This window comes from Papilio machaon, chromosome 17 (genome assembly GCF_912999745.1).
Source record: "Papilio machaon chromosome 17, ilPapMach1.1, whole genome shotgun sequence".
NCBI lineage: Eukaryota > Metazoa > Arthropoda > Insecta > Lepidoptera > Papilionidae > Papilio > Papilio machaon.
The window spans coordinates 1,847,390-1,867,949 of NC_060002.1; the positions used below are offsets into that span (position 1 = coordinate 1,847,390).

General features: G+C 32.9%; 3 protein-coding genes across 3 annotated transcripts; 1 reads left to right on the plus strand and 2 right to left on the minus strand.

Moving 5' to 3' along the window:
- Nucleotides 1-5,100: 5,100 nt before the first annotated feature.
- LOC106708800 (insecticyanin-A) lies at nucleotides 5,101-6,844 on the minus strand. The gene is made up of 4 exons (XM_014500353.2): nucleotides 6,677-6,844; nucleotides 5,935-6,148; nucleotides 5,643-5,744; nucleotides 5,101-5,371 (listed from the first exon to the last, which is right to left on the minus strand). Exons 1-4 carry the CDS (start codon nucleotides 6,791-6,793, stop codon nucleotides 5,163-5,165), a joined length of 642 nt encoding a protein of 213 aa, XP_014355839.2. The 5' UTR covers nucleotides 6,794-6,844; the 3' UTR covers nucleotides 5,101-5,162.
- Nucleotides 6,845-11,747: 4,903 nt separating this feature from the next.
- LOC123721899 (ribonuclease H-like) lies at nucleotides 11,748-12,191 on the plus strand. The gene has a single exon (XM_045681989.1). The coding sequence runs from the start codon at nucleotides 11,748-11,750 to the stop codon at nucleotides 12,189-12,191; it is 444 nt and encodes a 147-aa protein (XP_045537945.1).
- A 5,151-nt stretch (nucleotides 12,192-17,342) lies between these two features.
- On the minus strand, nucleotides 17,343-20,032 carry LOC106708791 (bilin-binding protein). Its single transcript, XM_014500347.2, has 4 exons — nucleotides 19,837-20,032; nucleotides 19,292-19,499; nucleotides 18,903-19,004; nucleotides 17,343-17,632 (listed from the first exon to the last, which is right to left on the minus strand). The coding sequence occupies exons 1-4, from the start codon at nucleotides 19,945-19,947 to the stop codon at nucleotides 17,457-17,459; spliced, it is 597 nt and encodes a 198-aa protein (XP_014355833.1). The 5' UTR covers nucleotides 19,948-20,032; the 3' UTR covers nucleotides 17,343-17,456.
- Between the last annotated feature and the right edge of the window lie 528 nt (nucleotides 20,033-20,560).

The window sequence follows — 20,560 nt, forward strand, 5'->3', positions numbered from 1 at the left end:
TGACCGCCGAAAGAGCGATGCGACCGCCCATTGACATCTGCAATTAGAGATGCGTTGTCTAACTTAAATCGATTGAGCAGGAGACGCATAGGAAGGAGTCCTATGCATCCCCTCCTCTGTCAAATCCACTACCAACCCTTTCCTTATTAGAAAAGGGTGAGAAGGAATAGAACCTAAAATTAGGCCTTCGGAAACTGATGTAGTTGTTACTCTTATCCCTTTATATGAATACTTATCATACTAATATTATCAATCTGAATGGATGGATGGATGTTTGTTTGAAGGTATCTCCAGAACGGCTCAACGGATCACGATGAAATTTGGCATACATGTAGAACATAGTCTGGAGGAACACATAGGCAATTATCTAATTCTCTCTCTCATTTTAATTCCGCGCGGACAGAGTCGCGGGCGACAGCTAATGTGTATACAATTCTGTCAAAGATACATTGATCATTTTTGGCTATAAATAAGTTTGTTTATCATTTAGTCATCATTACTGATCTACCTTTGTCCTTAAGAAGGGTCGGCGCAGTACGTAATACTCTTCCATACATGTCTAGCAGTTACTCTTAAACGAGGTTTAGGCTAAGCGCCATCTATGCCCGACCATCTCAAGCTCGGTGAAATTGTAAATGCCTCTTTGAATTCACGTAATTCTTATATCAATGTTCGTATTTTTTTTATCGACGACCATGAACATCTGCAATACCGGAGGAACCGCAGAAATGTTGATGCGCTCGCTTCTTGAATCGAATATCACCATTTTAACATCTTACCAGCTTTTATCAGAATAACAATATTGTTAAATAGATTTGTTTATTATTTAATATGTATCTACTATTAAGATATTTAATAAAAAAATAACATTCACTTAACATAATTACATAAAACGTGTGTCTGTCAATTATTTACATAAATGCAAATTACATTAAATATCTCAAAGTGGTAAAACTGCAAAAAGCTTTTAATTTTTCTGACATTCAAATAGATTTTGCCAAAATCCAAATGTATTAGCATAAATAATACTAAGAAAAATTTATCTTTTTTTTTGAAATAAGTTTAATGAAAAAAAAAAAAGTTATTATCAGTTTTATAGATTAAGTCACAACAAACACTATTATAAAAAGTGATTTTAGTAGTAAATAGCCAAGAAATCGTATCGTCAAAACATTAGCTAATTTAAAACTTTGACAAACGTATTATTAATCCACATATGAATTATCTTGATCTTTTATAAATCAGAATATACTTGTTTAATTAAACTTAATATTAACCTTAAACTTATAAAAACAATACAACAAATATTAAACTTACAAAACATCCACATAAACCTTACATATTCACATACAAACTTTCATCCACTATTCTCCAAAAATATTTTACACTCTCAATGGTAAAACTTTTACAAACTTTGAATGTCATATTTATTTATATCAAATTAACAGTCTAAAAATAAATTTTAATTTACTTCCTGCAAAAACACTTCCATACAACTTTTCATCCCCACTTTCAACCACATTTTTTGCATTAAAACGCATAGACTACTATGTTCTTTCTAGACTATCTGTATACCAAATTTCATTTAAATCGGTTCAGTAGTTTTGGCATGAAATCGCGACAGATAGAAGAGATAATTTCGAATTTGTAATATCAGTAATAGTCCAGTCATTTTAGTAAGTTCACCTCGGAATTCGAGATACCCAGCTGTAAGTTTGTAAATACTTGTATATTGACACCCTAAAAGTTGTCTCAAAACCTACATATGGTAGGGTGTTAGCAACTATTAAATTTCAAGGTCAAAGTTCACAAAAATCGGCTTTTTGCGCTTTTTTTGGAAATATCTCATTTCCTATGAGTTTTTTGCTATTCGTATTTCTTATCAATATTGTAGAATACAAAATTCTCTACAAATTTTGTTTAAAAATTTTTTTTATACGGTGAACCGTTTTCGAGATAGAGGGCGGAGAGCGCGCGGTCACAGCATCACTTCAGCCTCTGGTCGAAAACGCGCCATATAGTTGATGAACTATCAATAAATCAATTATTATAAATATTTGTCAAATCTTTATTAACTATTATATTCTACTTTATCATTTTTTCTTATCCACTTTTTATTCAGTATTAATTTATTTAACAACACTTACCTGCCCATGTAATTGCAGAATTGTTAATGAAAATATAGGAATTATATGTCGCTCTGATATAGTAGAGCATTGAGACAAGCTTGCCCATTACATTGGCCACAAGTTAAAGAGCATTGCAAGCCCGCTTTCCCGCATCCGCATCGCGAACCACAGCCACTCTTGCAGTTGCAGAAAATTGTATTGAGCAAATCTTCTGGAGCAGGTGATAAAATTGTCATGATAGGCTCCAGAAAATCGTTTCGCATTGCCCAACCCCATACCTGGGGTTCGAAATCATGTCCTAACCAAGTTTGAACTTGATAATATACACGGTTGAAATGTTGATGAGCAGCTGCACTTGTTGGTGGAATATTTGAAAGCTGCACAGGTTTATTAAGTTTTGTAGACTTGACGTAATGCATGTAACGAAGATGATCGAGACTTTTCACAGATTTCGGAGCATTATAGACTGCCAATAAGGTTTGAGTTCTACTCTCTAATAATTTCTGGGCCGAACAATTTTCTTCCTCAAATGCTGCAGCTAGTTCATCCAAATTTGTCAGTAATTAATTAATTTGACAAATATTTATAATAATTGATTTATTGATAGTTCATCAACTATATGGCGCGTTTTCGACCGGAGGCTGAAGTGATGCTGTGACCGCGCGCTCTCCGCCCTCTATCTCGAAAACGGTTCACCGTATAAAAAAAATTTTTAAACAAAATTTGTAGAGAATTTTGTATTCTACAATATTGAAAAGAAATACAAATAGCAAAAAACCCATAGGAAATGAGATATTTCCAAAAAAAGCGCGAAAAACCGATTTTTGTGAACTTTGACCTTGAAATTTAATAGTTGCTAACACCCTACCATATGTAGGTTTTGAGACAACTTTTAGGGTGTCAATATACAAGTATTTACAGACTTACAGCTGGGTATCTCGAATTCCGAGATTCTTACCTAATTTAAGCTTAAATGACTGGACTATAAGGATATAAATCGTAATTGCTTTCACTTGACGCCTGTCTTCTGTGTGGTCGTGATATTGCACAGGGCGAGTTGACCTATTCGTGCAACAGATGTTGTTACTGGCGTCTACCTCTGTTAAAATTTTTAACGTGCATTGAAACCAATGGATAACGACCAATTAAATCTAAATTTATTTTCATTAGCATAGCTATCAGAAATCTAAACAGATTGAATATCTATTAATATTAATAAAATATTCTATTTTCAGATTTAGATAAAAGATGTATACATTTAATTTTATTATGTCAAAATAGAACTTTATTAATTCACTTTTATGGAGTAGATATTATTTTTAATGTGAGATAAATATTATTACATTTATCTTTTTATTACGCGACTGATAAGAGGGTATTTTCACGCGTATGTAAGTTTATTTTATGCATGGGGTTTGTATGTATGGTGACGTCATTCGATTCGAATTCTTGACAAAGTGTGACCGGACTACAGTCGGGTTTTTTTTATAAATTCAAATTCTAGCATAAGTTCATACGCTTTCTCTATTTATGATTAAATTTGCAAATATTAGATATGAAGAGAGTTAAATAAAGTTGTCCTTTTTTAGATAATATAATTTATTAATCAAAGAAAATATTATATATGCACTTTAGCCACTTTATAGACATTTACAGGCAAAAATTCAAAACTATCTTTTTTTTTATTTATTTGTTCACAAAAAATTTACACTATACAAGATTTATAAAAAGTCATCAAACTGCACAGCAGTTTGATGGCGACAGACACTCATTACTTAACCAATACTCTTATACTTAACCAACTTTTTTTTTATACTTTCAACTGAACATCTGAAAGCGGTTTGAACTGCTACATCAGAGATCGTTTTTCTTTCTTGTAAGAGGATATCAAAATTCTAGAAAAAATGGCAATCTGTTAGTAGTTCCGGGAAGTAATTGGAATAGTGCAGACATTCCAATAACAGCTCCTTGAGTTTAGCGGCCATCTGTTGTAGCGTGTGTGCTCGAAATTACAACAACGACAAGGCTGGAACCAAAAACATACCATGTTTTCTTTTGCGACCCCATCACTATACATATCAATAATCTACCAATTTATATAACCAAAAATAAGATATAACTTATTGCCTATCAAAGAACAACTCGAAGAGTGGGTCTAACAGGTTTGATATGTTGCGCATACTTTTCAAACGAGCAAGCGACCACCTGATTCGCTAAAATAGCGAAGCGACCGCTGCCCATAGACATCCGCAATTACCGATGCGTTGCCTACCTATAATCAACGGAGAAGGGGACGCATAGAAAGAATATTTCCCCTGACCATGCCTCGTCCGAGAAATCCCCATCCCATTCCCATCCTTTCATTTATAAGAAAAGGATGGGACGGGGAAGAGAACAAAATTAATTTTAAATTTTACATTTAGTATTCTTTTAAGGGTCTATCTGCGGTCTACAATATTGGGATTTCTTTTTTCATTGTCACTCCGTCACAAAAGTAGCAAAGCGTTTCTATCCGTAATTATTACTCAATAGAATATTGAAAGCTCTCAAGTTGATAATTGAATTCCTTATTTAAATGCTTTTTTATTTTTTATTATCTTTTATTTTCAAAAAGTACATTAGTGACGACGTATTTTTTGTTTATATTTCGGTAGTGAAAATACATAAGTTATTTATTTTCCAAGTTATTTGCTAATAGTTAAAAATAAAACATTTTATAATTATAAATTTATTTCACAGATTTATTTCAACATATCAAAGTTGCAATTTGCTTAAAATATGTATACATTACGTAATACTTTTTATAAACAATTTAAAAAGCCAGCTACATACCTTCAGTTCTATTTGTGACAAGTAAATCTGAAGGTGTGTAGCAGGCTTTACTGATGGTCGTATTACCCTACTTAAATTAATGCTCAAGGAAGAACAAATAAACTTGATTTTGAAATTGAAATTGTACAATTAAAACTGTTAAATAGAAATGAAACGTGTTGATTAATATAAACGTATTTATTAAAAAACATTATATTAAATCTAATCAACTAAGTTTGGGTTAGTCTGGTACATCTTAAAGAATTCAGTTATCTCCTCAGTAGTCCTAGCTTTGCAGGCTTCATCTGTATGCTCATTTTGTACATAGTACGATCTGTTGATTAACTTTGAGTTAGCTGAAAGGAATTTGTCGACGGCGGCGAGCGCGTTGCCTTCCAATACCTTGTTTCTGGACAGGATCCACGAGAGCACTGGAGAAATAAGAAAAAAGTTAAGAGATATCCTGAATAAGGGTAACTATCACTGACGTGGGTGAGGCATTTATTCATATATGTACGTGTCCAAGGAGAAGCTTGGAGGCTACCCAACTTAGCGGTAGGCCTAAGTCAAACACTCTGGCCGTGCAGTGCCGATTCGTTGACTTGAAAAATATCTTTGAATTTCTATGCAAATTTCTTAACCACTTCATTCTACATTTTCAGCAGGAAGTATTAATATAAATTATGTAAGTAATTCAATTACATTGATGTTTGTCATTGTCCTTGAAGTATCTGCAGCTGAAGGCCACTGCGTAGTTTTTGTAGTCTGTGTCCATAACGTAGAGGTAGGTGTTTTTAGATTTTCCTGAAAATAGACCTTATTGTTATACAATTAATGTTGTAATTTGCTTGCTGATCAAATGATGAAAATATAAGTATCATTATATACCAATCAATGACGTCACAATCGTAAAAATTAGTTAAGTCGTAGCCGCAATGAAATTGACAAACCTTCGAACCCATATAACTACATAACAAAATAAAGGGTAACGTACCTCCGAATGTGTAAGTGTACATAATCTTTCCATATCCAGGGTAAACCTGTGTAAGATCTCCTTCAATGTACTTTCTTACTCCATCGACCACGTGTGTGAACTTCATCTTTCCCCTAAAGTCTTTGACAAAGTACTCAATCAGAGTACATTTGGCCTTGTCACCTTCCTCAGAGGGGTTAGGGAATTTAGCGATTTCATACCAGGTACCGCCATACTATAAAACAAAGAAAACAGATCGGTACAATTTACCAATAAGAAAAAAAAATATTTTTTGAATAATTGTCGTCAAAATTAGTGTACCACTAATAGAATGTTAAAAATATCACACATTAATAGTATTAAATACGACATAAAATTTATTGATAAAATACATAAATAAAAAAAAATATTTTAAAAATCATTCGTTTATAAAATAAATGGTTAATACAACACGCAAAACTATTAATATGATTATAATTCAACCGAATTAAAGTAAATATATTTATAACCGCATTAAGATTACCATATTTATTACATGATTAATGAATTTACTATTTTTATACGAGTACACTACAATAATTGTAGTATTTCAAATAGTATCTCTGATAAAAACATGTGAATTTGTTTTCAATGTTTTAGGTTTCAATATAACATGATATATAGTTGTACTGAAACATATTTCTATGTGTTATATTTATGTTACAATACGTATGTTCATGTTGTAAACCAACACAAAGATATGTATGAACTTATAGATACTTACAGAGTTGAAGTCAAAGTCTGACATTGGTTTGAATTGTGGACAAGGTCCATCCTCAAAGATGACGGAAACTGCCGAAGCAGAGGCGACGAAGATGACGAGTAAAGTGAGTTTTATCATATTGTATTATTTAAACAATTATAAAGAGTATTTGCCAGCTAACTCTACCAAAGGCACCACGTATCTGAGTGATGTGTCACGTTCGCATTCATTTTATACCAAAATTTGGCTAGAGGTCGTCAACGAATTGTTCATTTATAATTTACTTGTAAACTAAATTGATATCGATATGCTTTTTTTTACGGTATTTTTTTAATACTTCGAAATATTTCACAATTTTTTTCGGCCTCTAATAAATTTGAATACCTGTTTTTACGTTTCATTTTGAATATACAGATAATTAAGAAAGTAATAAAAATAAAACCCGTCTCTCGAAGTGTTGATAATAATTTTCTTAACACAGTAAATGCTGTGGTAGTCTATCTCAAAGTCTTAAGTGGCCACTAAGACCTTAAACACTCATTCCTACGGGCGTTTTTATCACGCCGCGTTGTAAGTCAGCGTTGGCGGCTTCCTACCGACGTACGCTTTAATATAACACTTGTTCCGTTCGCTCAGCGCTCAAAAACCAAAACTGCGCGATAAAAGCGGTGCCGCATAGATACATGGGGATGCTCTAGTTTTATTTGAAAGCTTTTTTTAACTCGCGATAAAAAGCGCCCGTGCGATTGAGGGCTTAGTGAATGTTTTAAAAAACGAAATAATCTATGTTTTCTTCCGAACTATGTTCTACATTTATGCCAAATTTCAGCGAGATCCATGCTGTACTGGAAATAAATTCTAATAATTTCCTTACATCGAAATATTCGCATTAATAACATTAGTAATAGACACATCTTGATTTAAGGAATAATAAATTAACATGGGATTTAAGTCACAGACTACAAAATCCGGTGCATTTACGATTCAACGAAATAAATATTTATATGTATTTGTAAACATTATTCGTTGTAATCTTATATGATATAATTAATTTCAATTTAACGTCCAGGATACGATCATTTTTTGCTGCTATTAATGATATAACTTCGATAAAGACGTGCAGAATTTTTAGTTGTGACAAAATTAATCCTAAGAATGTGTTTAAATAAACAAAAATTTTAAGAAAAATAGAAAGCCAACTTCATAAAAAAACAATCTCAAATAAAATGCATTAAAAAGTAACAAAATAATGTCATGAAAACCCTCGAAAGTAAGAAAGTTCTCTTCTTTCTTGTAACATATCTATATAAAATAAAATAACAATAATTATACATTATTGTTATTTTCGCAGTCGGTGTCGGCCGAGGTAAAACAGTGACATTATATATCTGAAATGTCTTAGATCTAATTAATTTATCTAATTTTAATTTTCTGGTAAATAACTTTGATATGTTAAAAATGTTTCTTAGATATCCTGGCGGTTCTTAAATAACCGCGAGTCGCTGCGCAGAACACAATTTTAAGTGTAGCGGGGCGAAGGGAGACGCGGGAGACCTTGGGCCGCCAAGATATTTGAAAAGAACTATAGCTGTTGCAACGCTGAAAACAAATTAAAGGTTAATGTCGAAATGCTATAATATCTTATTGCAAGCAAAAATATTTATTACCAACCAAAAAAAGCTTTATCAAAATCTTTTGAGTGGTTTAGGAACGTATGAGCCACAAACATATTGTTACTCATGTGTTTAAAGGCACTTTTATGTACAATTTTTTTTACTCTGGATCTAATTCAGGTTACGTATCAACTAAGTTATATTTCTTACTAATAGTTAATCCAACCATCCGTTTATTAACACGTTAACTGCGGATTGAGGCAGAACAGGCCCAAAGCGTGACTTCTCGCTGGTGCGGCAGTCAAAATCGGGTTGTTTCGCTCTGTGCGGGAGGCTACTAGATCAGTATTTCTATGAGTACGACAAAGTCAAATATATAGAAATGTTTCTCTTGCGATATCTAGCCCAATGGCGTAATTAGATAAAAATGAGGTCCTACAGGCCCCAAACGCACTGAAAAGAAATTAATTACGCCTAGTGCGGATTGAGGTCCAATCTATCTCAAAATTTGTAGGCCTCATGGCCGCACTGCACGAAGCGCGGGCGGCGCGGGCGCCGCGCATCCTAGCTTAGTGTTGTGGAAAGTTTCGATAACGTTTCGAGTTTCGAGGACGTTTTGGCAGGATTTATTAAAGATTGAGCGTAGAACTTTATTTTAAAATCCTTAACGTTTTAAACCAATAATACCAAATAAGTCAGATGAAGTACTCATCTGACTTATTTGAAAATGTTTATTGGAGTTATGAGAAACTATGTTGACCTCGGTAAAAATTTTACTTATACCATACAAATCTAAATTACTGCAACTTTGAATTTTAAGGGGGTGGCCTGTGTCTATGAGGAACCAAAAGTGCATAAATCGGACACAGAATGTATTTACGAGCCAGAAACACAACACTAATAGCCAAGCTACTATTAACTAATTCTAACTTAATACGTCTTATACTTAATATAATATTCGCACGCACGCACGCACGCACATTCACCACTAACAATACTCAATTATCATCATTATTTTGTTTTGCACAGGGGTGTTGCCTTAAAATATGTGCTCAGTTGTGGATTATTCTTCACTGTTATTTTAAGCAAGTCACAGTTCCATTCGAAGTTTAGTCCATAGTGGCAATTTTTACCATTGTGTGCTGATCATCGTTTTTGTACAGAGAACGTTGAATGTTTTTGCTGATTATTCGCTGAGACCAAGAAACAAGACATATATTAGTATGTTATGCTACTAGGTAGCAAAGTTGATTATTGCGTGCGAGGTGGCATTGTTCAAAGGCGACCTCTACAAGAAAACCGAGCAACCAACAATCATCATGCTCCCTCATACGATGTTTTTCAACACTTGTGAGTAAAAAAAAAAGAAGTAAACGCAAAAACACTTACGAAATCCAAAATAAACAACAAAACTCAAATTAAAAAAAAGGAAATTTCCTTTCCTTTCAGGTATAGTAAAATAACTACGCGCTAGGGCATAATTTGTACCATATATGCCTAAAATCGATGAACGGATAAGTACACGCACAGACAAAGCCACGCACACACACACACACAAACACACACGCAGACACACGCGCACACACAAACACACACACACACACACACACACACACACACACACACACACACACACACACACAAGAGATCTAAAATATATATTTTATTTCAAGATTTCCTATCGGCAGATGTGCTGATAATTTGTTCCAAAGAGGTGGTCAAAGAAAGCGCTGCGTAGGATGCTACGAAAAATTAAGATTGACATTGAATGGCACGCAAGCTGCTAAGAAAACTAAAAAAATTGTGACTTTTTGTATCCAGTGTGACAAATCTTTTTGTTTACCATGTTTTAATGAAAAACATTTTCAGTGATTAATACTCAATAAACATTTATCGTAACTACAACTCTCTTTTAATCCCATCACTAGTCGAGGCATTAATTGACCTTCCTTTCAGTGCGATTTGAGGCAGAACCGATGACAAATTTTTAATTTTACTTTATTCATTAACGAAACGTCCTAACTCCAGGCGAAGCTAGATTCATATTATGCACATATTTAAGTTCATAAGAGTGAAGTTTCAAGCAAATATCGTCTAATTTGGACTTTTTAAAAATGTTTTTCGAAAACATAATTTTGTGAGGCAGGAGAGGCCTCAATAGCACTGGAAAAAAGTTCAACTTTGCCACGAACAGACCTCAAACGCACTGGCTGAAAGTTCCGCCAAAATGGCCTCGCAGCTAACGTGTTAAAAGGTATCTCCAGAACGGCAGCATGGATCTCGCTGAAATTTGGCATATCTATAATCTATATATAGAGCATAGTCTAGAAGAACACATAATGTTGTTTTACTTCCGCAACAGCTAGTTATTTATAAAGCCTTAAATAACTTATTATTTATCTTATGGGGGCCGTCCATTATCACGTGATTTTTTAGTACCATATCGACCCCAACCTCCTCTCTGGTGATATTTGATGTAGTTTTACAACGCCCCTATACTTAAAATCACGTGTATTTCTTTTGTACAGATTAATATGGAAATTTTCAACATAGTATAATTTATTTATTCATTATATTATAGATCGTCGGTGGCTCAGGAGTTAAGTACTTGACTTGCAATCTGCAGGTCCTGGGTTCGAATCCCGCCATATACCAATGTTTTTTTCGATTTTCGATTTACATATTATGTACATTTATCCGACGTTTTTACGGTGAAGGAAAACATCGTGTTGCAACATATCTGAGAAGTTAAATGACAAGTGTGAAGTCGACCAACCCGCACTGGGCCAGCGTGGTTGACTATGGCCTAGTCACCCCTAAGGGTAGGCTCCGAGCCTCTCAGTGGGAACGTATAGTGAGCTGATGATGTATTATATTTACTATATCAGTAATCAGACGTGATGTCTTATTTTAGCCCCCACCCATTATTCGTTATTATTTCGTAACCCCTCCCCTCTTCGAGTCTCACGTGATTAGTGGACGATCCCTTATGTATTATTTATCTTGGCATTTAATTCACGTTTTTTATCTCATTTATATTAATAAACACAGCTTAAGCTATGCAATTTCGACTGCATTAATATAGTTTTAGTCTAAGTTGTTTTTATATTTGAAAATTATTTAAATAAACGAAATTAATTATAGCAGAATCTAAAAGCGTGTTAATTTAAACAAGATAAACCAATATTACTGTCTTATTGTCGAAACACTTGAATTAAAACATGTTATTCCTCTGTTTTTTCTTATAGCTTTTTTGCCTTGCATATAACATACTTAGTCCTTATTTCGTTGTTGAGTTTTTGAGTTATTCGAAAAATAAATCTATATCATAGGAACCGTAGTTTTATTTGATATGAAAATAGCCTACACTATACTACACTATACTATATAGTATTCTATTTCAGACTGTATTCTATCTATGTTCCTAATTTCATCCAAATCCCCTAGGTCAGTACTGTACCATATTCCAAGCAGAATGCATGGGTATAATCTTAGCAGCACACGCCATAGCTGCAAGGAAAGCAAAAGATGAAAACATCTGCATACTTACCGACAGCATGGCTGTGCTCCAGGCACTTAACAGCTACACAGTTAACTCAGGCCTTATACATGAGTGTCACCTAATTCTGAATGATTTAGGAGCAGTCAACAATATCAACCTTCGATGGATTAAAGGTCACAGCGGCTCCAGAGGCAACGACGCAGCGGACGAGCTGGCCCGCAAAGGTTCCGGTAGCCGAGCAATCGGCCCTGAACCCATCGTCCCCCTGCCTTTAGGATATTTAAGGTCGCAGGTAACAAGCAGAAGCCACGACCAGCACAGCGCGCTTTGGGATTGCATTAGTGAATGCAGGCAGACCAGAGAAGTTCTGCCGATGTTCTACATGTTTACAAAAATCCATAAAAAAAACCATTTTACGTAGTACTTTCAGGTGTAGTTTAATGAACTGTTAAATATATAACTTTGTGATAAATTAATTTCGAAATGTATTAAACGAAAGTTCATGCAAGATTATTTGCATTAATTAACTGCACGTTAAATGAGCTCTTAAAGTTGACTGTGATTGAAAATAAAAAAAAGCAATTAGCCATTTCGTTTCTCGTGCTGATGTTATCAGTTTACTGTAATGTATCTGGTCGTAAATAACGGTTATTGACCCGTTGAATATATTTGTATTTTATTATGTAACTAGCTGTCGCCCGCGACTCCGTCCGCGCGCAATTAAAAAAAACTTAATAGGGGTATGAAAAATAGATGTTGGCCGATTCTCAGACCTACTGAATATGCTCACAAAATTTCATGAGAATCGGTCAAGCCGTTTCGGAGGAGTTCGAACCCCGTGACACGAGAATTTTATATATAAAATTTTGAAATGTTGTATGTATTGAGATTTTTTACCACTCTAGAATTTTTAACTGTAGAACAGTTGGACTGATCTGGACTCAATTTGTAACAGGGAAACAGAGCACATAGTCTGAAATAACATGGCATAGGTTAAGTCAGCAACGAAATGTTTTACTCGTATTTTTTTTTTATTATCACACGGACCAACCCGCGAGGAACAGTTAGTTTATTAATAAAACTTCTTTTCTATTTGGAAAGGATGGGTAGGAGAGGTAGAATTGACGGGATAGAGAAGGAATGGGAAAAGGAACTAACATTTTTCAGTTCATCTTCTCGTCTGTCAAAAGTAATAAAAAAAATCAAGAACCCTTACTTATTTAAGACAATCCGGCGAAGAATACGAATCGAAAGATATCTTCAAAAAAAGATAATAAATCTATGTTACAAATAAAACTGACATTACATACAAACAAGAGACTATCTTAACTCCTTGAAATCGGGTGATAAAGTAATTTTTTTTTTTTTATATTATTACATTTTAGTATTGTTTCAAAACCAATAACATAATCAGTTCATGTTTACAATAATCTCATATATTACTGCTAACATAACATATACATGCCAAATTTCATCTGGAATCTTTCTGTAGTTACATTCAAACAATTATTCATCCATCCATCTAAACATTAGCATTTAAAATATCATTAAGATCTATACATATTAATAATATTGTAGTGTCTATATCGAAAAATATTTATTATTTTTTGTACACATGATGTATTTACGTAACTAATAAGGAAAATCCATTTCTTAAAATTTTTGTCTATAATCTTATTTTTTAGTCTTTTTGTCTGTCCGCAAGGCCGCTTTTGTTCCGGGTAATCTCCGGAACGGCGGTACCGATTGTGACGGTACGTGGACAGGAAAGTAACTGATGCACGCGAGCATGTTTATAGGCTACTTTTTTTTTTAAATTCTGCGCTGACGATGTCGCCGGAGATCGCTAGTTAAGAATAAATACTTCGATAATAATTTTTTTTCGAAATTCTTAATCTTGAAAGCTGTCGAACTCGTTTATATCTTTTACGCTCATTGGATAAGCAGCTGTTCATTTTTTTGCCACTCACTGGCGAAGTTTTTTTCCGCACTGACAAAAAAGCAAATGTTTTTGATGTGTATGTTTTATGTCTGTTGCATTTTGTCATTCTATCATTCATGTCTTTTCATTCGTTCTCTTTCTAGGAGTATCGTGGACATAAAGTCAGTCGAATTTGAGTAGTTTTATTTAATGTACTATCTTTAATCCTTCTATGCTCGACCTGACTTTGGTCCGTATGTGAATTTCATTTACGTTTTTATAGAGCCCTCAAAGCGACATCTATTATGAAGTACTACTAACAATAATTGATGTTTCTGAAGAAAAAAATGGTTATTGTGAGAAAACTATAAAAGATAGATATATGCTATCGCTGACTTTTATTTAGGACATTTAAAGAGCTACAATTCGTCCATACATCATTTTTATGTAGGTCCTATAGTTTAGCCTACGTAAGCGCTGAAAGCAAAATTGTCCCTAATTTTCGCGACAAATTTTGAAGCTAAATTCAAAATTTACTAGTCTTCTAGTTATTTAAAAAAAAAATGGGACCCATCTGCAAGCACTTCCTTTCGATTAAAATATTTTTTATCAAAATCGGACCACCAGGGGCGGAGTTTCGCGGTAACACACATAAAAAAAAATACAGTCGAATTGATAACCTCGTTCTTTTTGAGTCGGCTAAAAAAATAGATGTGAAAGTGTGTTCTGCATAACTGATATGGAAAAAAGAATTTGGTAGGAAATAGAAAGGGAAAACATACTTTTTTCTGTACATCTTCTCTTCTATTTATTAAAGATTAATAATACAATAGATTAGATTTTTGCAGCGGTATTTAAGTCTTTTCCGTTACCAAGTCGATATTTTCCTCTATTCCCTTCTTCTATAAGAGAAATTTATATCTACCACAACAGCTATTTTATTAGAATAATTATAATTTGTTATTTCATACGTGGAACAATCTTATTAATATTATAAATGTGAATGTTTAGATGGATGAGTCTTGTTTGAAGGTATCTCCGAAAAATCTCAATGAATCTTGATGAAATTTGGCACATATGTAGAACATAGTCTGGAAGAACACATAGGCTACGTTACGTGCTTATTATGTTTTTTTAATTCCGCGCGAACGGAGTCGCGGGCGGCGGCTATTTAGTAAATAAATTTAAGTAGATTCTAGAAACTCGAAATAACATAGGTCACTACTTATATCAATTAAAAGTTTTAAATTACAAATTTTGTTATTAGAGTTTGAGTCAATTTTGAGTCTTTTATCAAAAGTCAACATCAAACATAGATATACTCTATAACAAGTTCCTTTTTTGTTTAATCTTTGCAATCTTGTTTAAACAGTTTTTTTTTTTATTAACAGTGGTAGACATGAGCAACAATAACATCAGTTTTACGAATAGGTTGGCTTACTCAGTGAAATGCCAGGACGTGGAAATAATTCCGCGTTTCGTCTGAAGAGTGTGTGTTCCGGAGGCCTAATCTTAGTACTCTTTCTCTTCCCAACATTTTCTAATAACGAAACGATGGGAAGCAAGTGGATTTCTTACCCCGTTCGTGGAGGGGAGGAGTGGTCCTCTTCTCTGTCCATTAAAGGTAGACAACGAATCTGCAGTTGCGGATGTCTATGGACCGTGTGTTCAGGTGGCTTGCTCATTTGCATTTGCATATATATATATATATATATAATTAGAGAACACAAATTAATGAATTCTGTTATGAAAAATTGAAAAATCTATTTTTGTATCTGATTTACATAAATGCGATAAAAAGACAAGACATACGATTAAAAATATCAAGGTTAATAAATTCAAATTAAATAGAATGACTACTTTTAAAATCTATTCATAGATTTTGAGCTTTTTATATACTAAATTATTTAATATGCAGACACTGAGAACCACAACCGGATTAGAGGTTAAATTTAAAAAAAAAACGACAAAAACTTATCAGACTACATTTCGTTTTATTATTTTCTGGCTTCCAAATCTTAGTCCGCTTCCCCTCCCCACCCTTTTCTTATAAGGAAAGGGTGGGAAAGGGAAGTTAAAAGGAAGAAGGAGAGGAAGTGAATTTGTTGAAGGAGGGGAACATGAGTGAAAATATAATCTGTTAAAAGTGGGCAACGCATCTGCAAATTCAGATCTCTCTGGAACAACGGTCATTTCGATATTTTAGCGAAATCAGGAGGTCGCTCGCTCGTTCGCCACCTTATACAATATACTATAAATAAATATTACTTACAGATTTTCATTCAACGTATGCAATAGTTGGTCTATAAAGAAAACCAAACTGTAACTTGTTATCCTGGAAACTACTTGTTAGTATAACTTGTTTTTTTTTTAATATCACAAAGTGGCAAACATGCAAGAGCCGACATGAATACGCCTAAATAGCGAACTACCTTTAATCGACAGAGGAGGGGACACACAGATACAGCATATATCCCTTTCCTATGCGTCCACTTCACCGTCAAATCCACTTCGTCTTCCCATTCCTTCCTTATTAGTAAAGGTAGGGAAGGAAAGGGGGACTAAAATTAGGCTACATTGCTACGTTTTCTTATTACTACGTAAAAGACTAAGTTTGAAACACATTTGTATAAAATAGCATTTTGTTTGCTTCAGACTGAATTAATTCAAGTGTTTGTAGGTTATGAATGTCCGCTCTATCACTGATTACTTTGATATTTGTCTCTACATATCTTGTAATGTCAAATTTTAAAGTTTAAGAGATTTTTTTATAAAAAGTAATTAAATTTCAAAAAAAAATCCTTTATTTTACAATTTTTTCTTACAAAATTAAAATCTAAAAGAAAGATCTACGAACCTACGAAACCGTAGGCCAGCTACGAATCTTATTATTATTTTGTTTTTATACCAAACACTTCGCTAATATTCAAATTAATGTATATAATTTTAAATATTATATATTTGTGGCTACTATTCTAAATAATCAAACGGTTGTTTATTTACTTATTAATGTAATTATTATGTGAAATAATAATCATTCAAATCAAATATATATCTCAGCATTAAACTATTAAATTACTGAACTATTAAGTATCTTCAGTTTCGGGTGTGTTTTCACTGTCTTGATATTTGTTATTGTTGTATGATATTAAAACACGAAAACTTTTATAAGTTATTAAAAAAAACCTCCTTAACCTGTATGGAAATACTAGTAGTTGCCCGCGACTTCATCCGCGCGGTATTAAAACAAATCTAGTAAGAAATATAGCCTATATTACTAGGAGATAAAGTAGCTTGTTATTTCAACAAAAGTCGGAATATGTTTCTATCGCTCAATAGATTTATTTAAAGATCTAGGTTGTTTTTCTGATTTCAAATTCTATCTTACTTCTTACTAATACTCGTATTATAAATGCGAATGTTTAGATGGATGGATAGATGGATGGATGTTTGTTTGAAGTTATCTCTGGAATGGATTAACAGATCTTGATGAAATTTGGTACAGATGTAAAATATAGTCTGGAAGATCACATAGGCTACTTATTAAGATTTTTTTTTAATTCTGCGCGGACGGAATCGCGGGTGACAGCTAGTCATCAGACATATTATAATCTCCTACTTAAGAAAACAATAATAAAAAACAAACTGTATTATATTATTTTATTTATCTGTAGTTTACTGTAAATAGAACATTTGAATTTATAGAATTTTTAAGTTTATTATTGACATTATGTACCTATTTAATCTACTTAACTATATTTCTATTCACTTAAGGAATTCGGTGATAGTTTTGATGGTGGGTGCGGTACAAGCGGCTTCCGAGTGCTCGTTCAGAACGAATCTGGCAGAATCCAATACTTTGGAGGTCCTCAAAAAGTTGTCGATCTTGTATTTGGCTTCACAATCAAGTTTCTTGCTTCTAGACTTGATCCATGCCAAGACTGGAATAAAAATAACATTCGAATTTCAAAATATTTAAAATTTTGCGACCGACTTTGTTATTGTAAGGTTACACTACCGAAACGCAATACCTATATATTGCAATTTCTTCCGACAATTGCCATCCGATATAATGTGGTTCGTTTGTGCAAAGTGAGCTCACTTCACTTTGCACAAACTAAAATAAATTTTAATTGTATTCCGTCTTGTTATTTTTAAATATTCTATCAATCAATTCAAATTATGTGTTCTACAACAATGTTTTAATATACAAATTCGCCAAGTGGTCAAAAGTGAATTTTAAATTTAAATAAGTGTACGACGACTCATAAATTAAAACTGTGGAAAAGAAAAACATTCTAATAAAAAGATGAAATATTAGAAAGTCGTTTTACGGGAATATTACTTTAAAAACAATTTAGTTTAAGACAAAAAAAATTTTTATACCAAGTTGGTGTTTACGACATCATATGCACTGTATAGTGCATTATTTTTTTATTCGGAAGAAATTACAATTATATGTCAAACTATTGCATAATTATTATCAAAGTGTTTTTGTTAAGCGATCGATTTTACTACATTTTCAGCAACTACTGCAACTTTTCATAATAATTCGTAACGATGAAAATTACCAAAAACACATAAGATATCGTCTAAAAAACTACCTTAAGATAATATTTTAGTATTTATCGTATAATAAATTAGTTTCTTATCCTTATTAGTAAAAAATAATATTACTAATTCACTACACTAAATTACATAGACACTAGGTTTTGTGCATTTTTTTATATCAGCCGCCATTAAACTTATTATACTTTTGTACATCCAACTATTACCATGTACGTATAATACCAAAAATATACAGGCGCACCTTAATTTCAAAATACCCGACTGACTCAGGTTCTAATTCGATTAAAATTTTGAATTTAAACTAAATAAATGTTGAGTTCTTCTTACATATTTTAGAGTATACTTAAAAATGATTTAGCAATATAAAAAAAGTTACGGCGAATTAGATTCGAACTCGTTTTTCAGTAGTTTATAATTTATTTTTTTACGTACACTGTGTGTGTTTCATGTCAATGTAATATACTCTATGACACTCTGGAGAAGAAGACGAATCAAATAAGACCTCATTCTTCCAAATCGGTTCAATAGTTTAGGCTCTAAGCCGACACAAAGAAATTAAAAAAAAACATGCATACGCGCGGAAAACTTAACCTTTTTTGTGAGTCGAGTTATAAATATTAGATACGTATCCAAATACTTTACCTTGATGTTTGTTGCCATCCTTGAAGTATTTGCAGCTGTATCCGATAGAGTAGCTCTTGTAGTCCGTATCTAATACGTACAGGTAAGAGTTTTTGGATACTCCTGTAAAAATATACCATTTAAATATCCATTTAGTAAAGAATTACTTATCTCTCACAAACCTAACGCTAATAATGAAGTAAAATAATAAATTAAATAAACACCACGGGATTGATGATTTTAAAGATTATAGAGCTTTTGATGGATCTAGATTCGATTAGGAATATCCTGGAAAGGATACTAACAGACTTAAGAATTTTGAAGTGACTACCATGTAATGAGACAGAAGGCTTTTGAAAATAAATGCGGAATACGAAAAGCCACATGCTTTTGACATTGTTGTTTATTACCTCCAAATGTGTAAGTAATCATGATCTTGCCAGGAGCGACGTGTGTCAGATCACCGTAGATATCGTGTTGGACCGCATCGATGACATGCGAGTTCTTAACCTTGCCTTTTTCGCCATTTACAGTGTATTCAGCGATTGTACATTTGCCCTTAGTGTCCTCTTCCCCTGCGTTAGGGTACCTTGCCATTTCGTACCATGTTCCTCCGTACTAACAAAAATAAAAATATTAATTTTACTAATTTGAAAATTGATGAATAAGTTTAGCTTGAAGGTATGAAGTGTTTTGTCTTTTTGCAAATTTAAAAGACTGGCTTTGTGTTTGATTTTATTCTCTATACATTTTAATTTAAAAGTTGCATAATTGGAGATTTCTATTATACAAATATACTATTTTTCAATTTATTAAGTTGTGTGAAAGATTTGTTTGAATTAAAACAAACAAAAAGTATTATTATATTTTACCTCGATCAGGAATCGAATCGAAAACCACACAAGACATTGAAAATAATTTGAAAAATATCCCGTTAAACGAATAGTATACTTACAGCTTCGAATTCGAAATTCTCAACCGTCTTGACATCGGGACATGGTCCCTCGAATATGACTTCTGAAGTCGCCGCAGCGAACAACACTGCTATAGCAATGTAGCGGAACATGTTACTTTTTTTAATAAATTCGGCTTGTTTCGGAGCGCTGACGGCCTCACTTTAAGAGATCTTTTCGAAATCTAAATGCAACATCGACCAGTTCCACCATTTTATACTAATCCCTTGATAAAGGTCAAGAGTCGGTCACAGATTAAAGCTGCCAAATTGGAAAAAAATTGTGAATGTTGAAAATTTGGGACCACTTTTTTTAATTATAATTTAATCATTTTTATCAATTATACTGTTTTATTATACAATATTAAATATCTAGAAATATTTAACTGTCAACTATTGAAAATAATGACGTAATTAAATTATATTTTTATGAACTTTTTCTTTAATGTACATAAATACGATTAAGATGATTCAATAAAAATGTAAATACTTCAACCTCAAATATGACTGAATCGAACATGATGTTGTAACTGTTATAAATATATCGAAGTTTACATTTTTTTTTACTATTTACATTTACCACTTTATTTTATTTGTACAGAGTTACAACTAAATATATACCTAGCGTATGATAAGAAACAATATTATTTAGTTCTGAAGAAAATAAGTACTTTTAGTTTTAGAAAACAAATGAGCGTGTGAAGTCAATAAGTGATGCCACATGAGC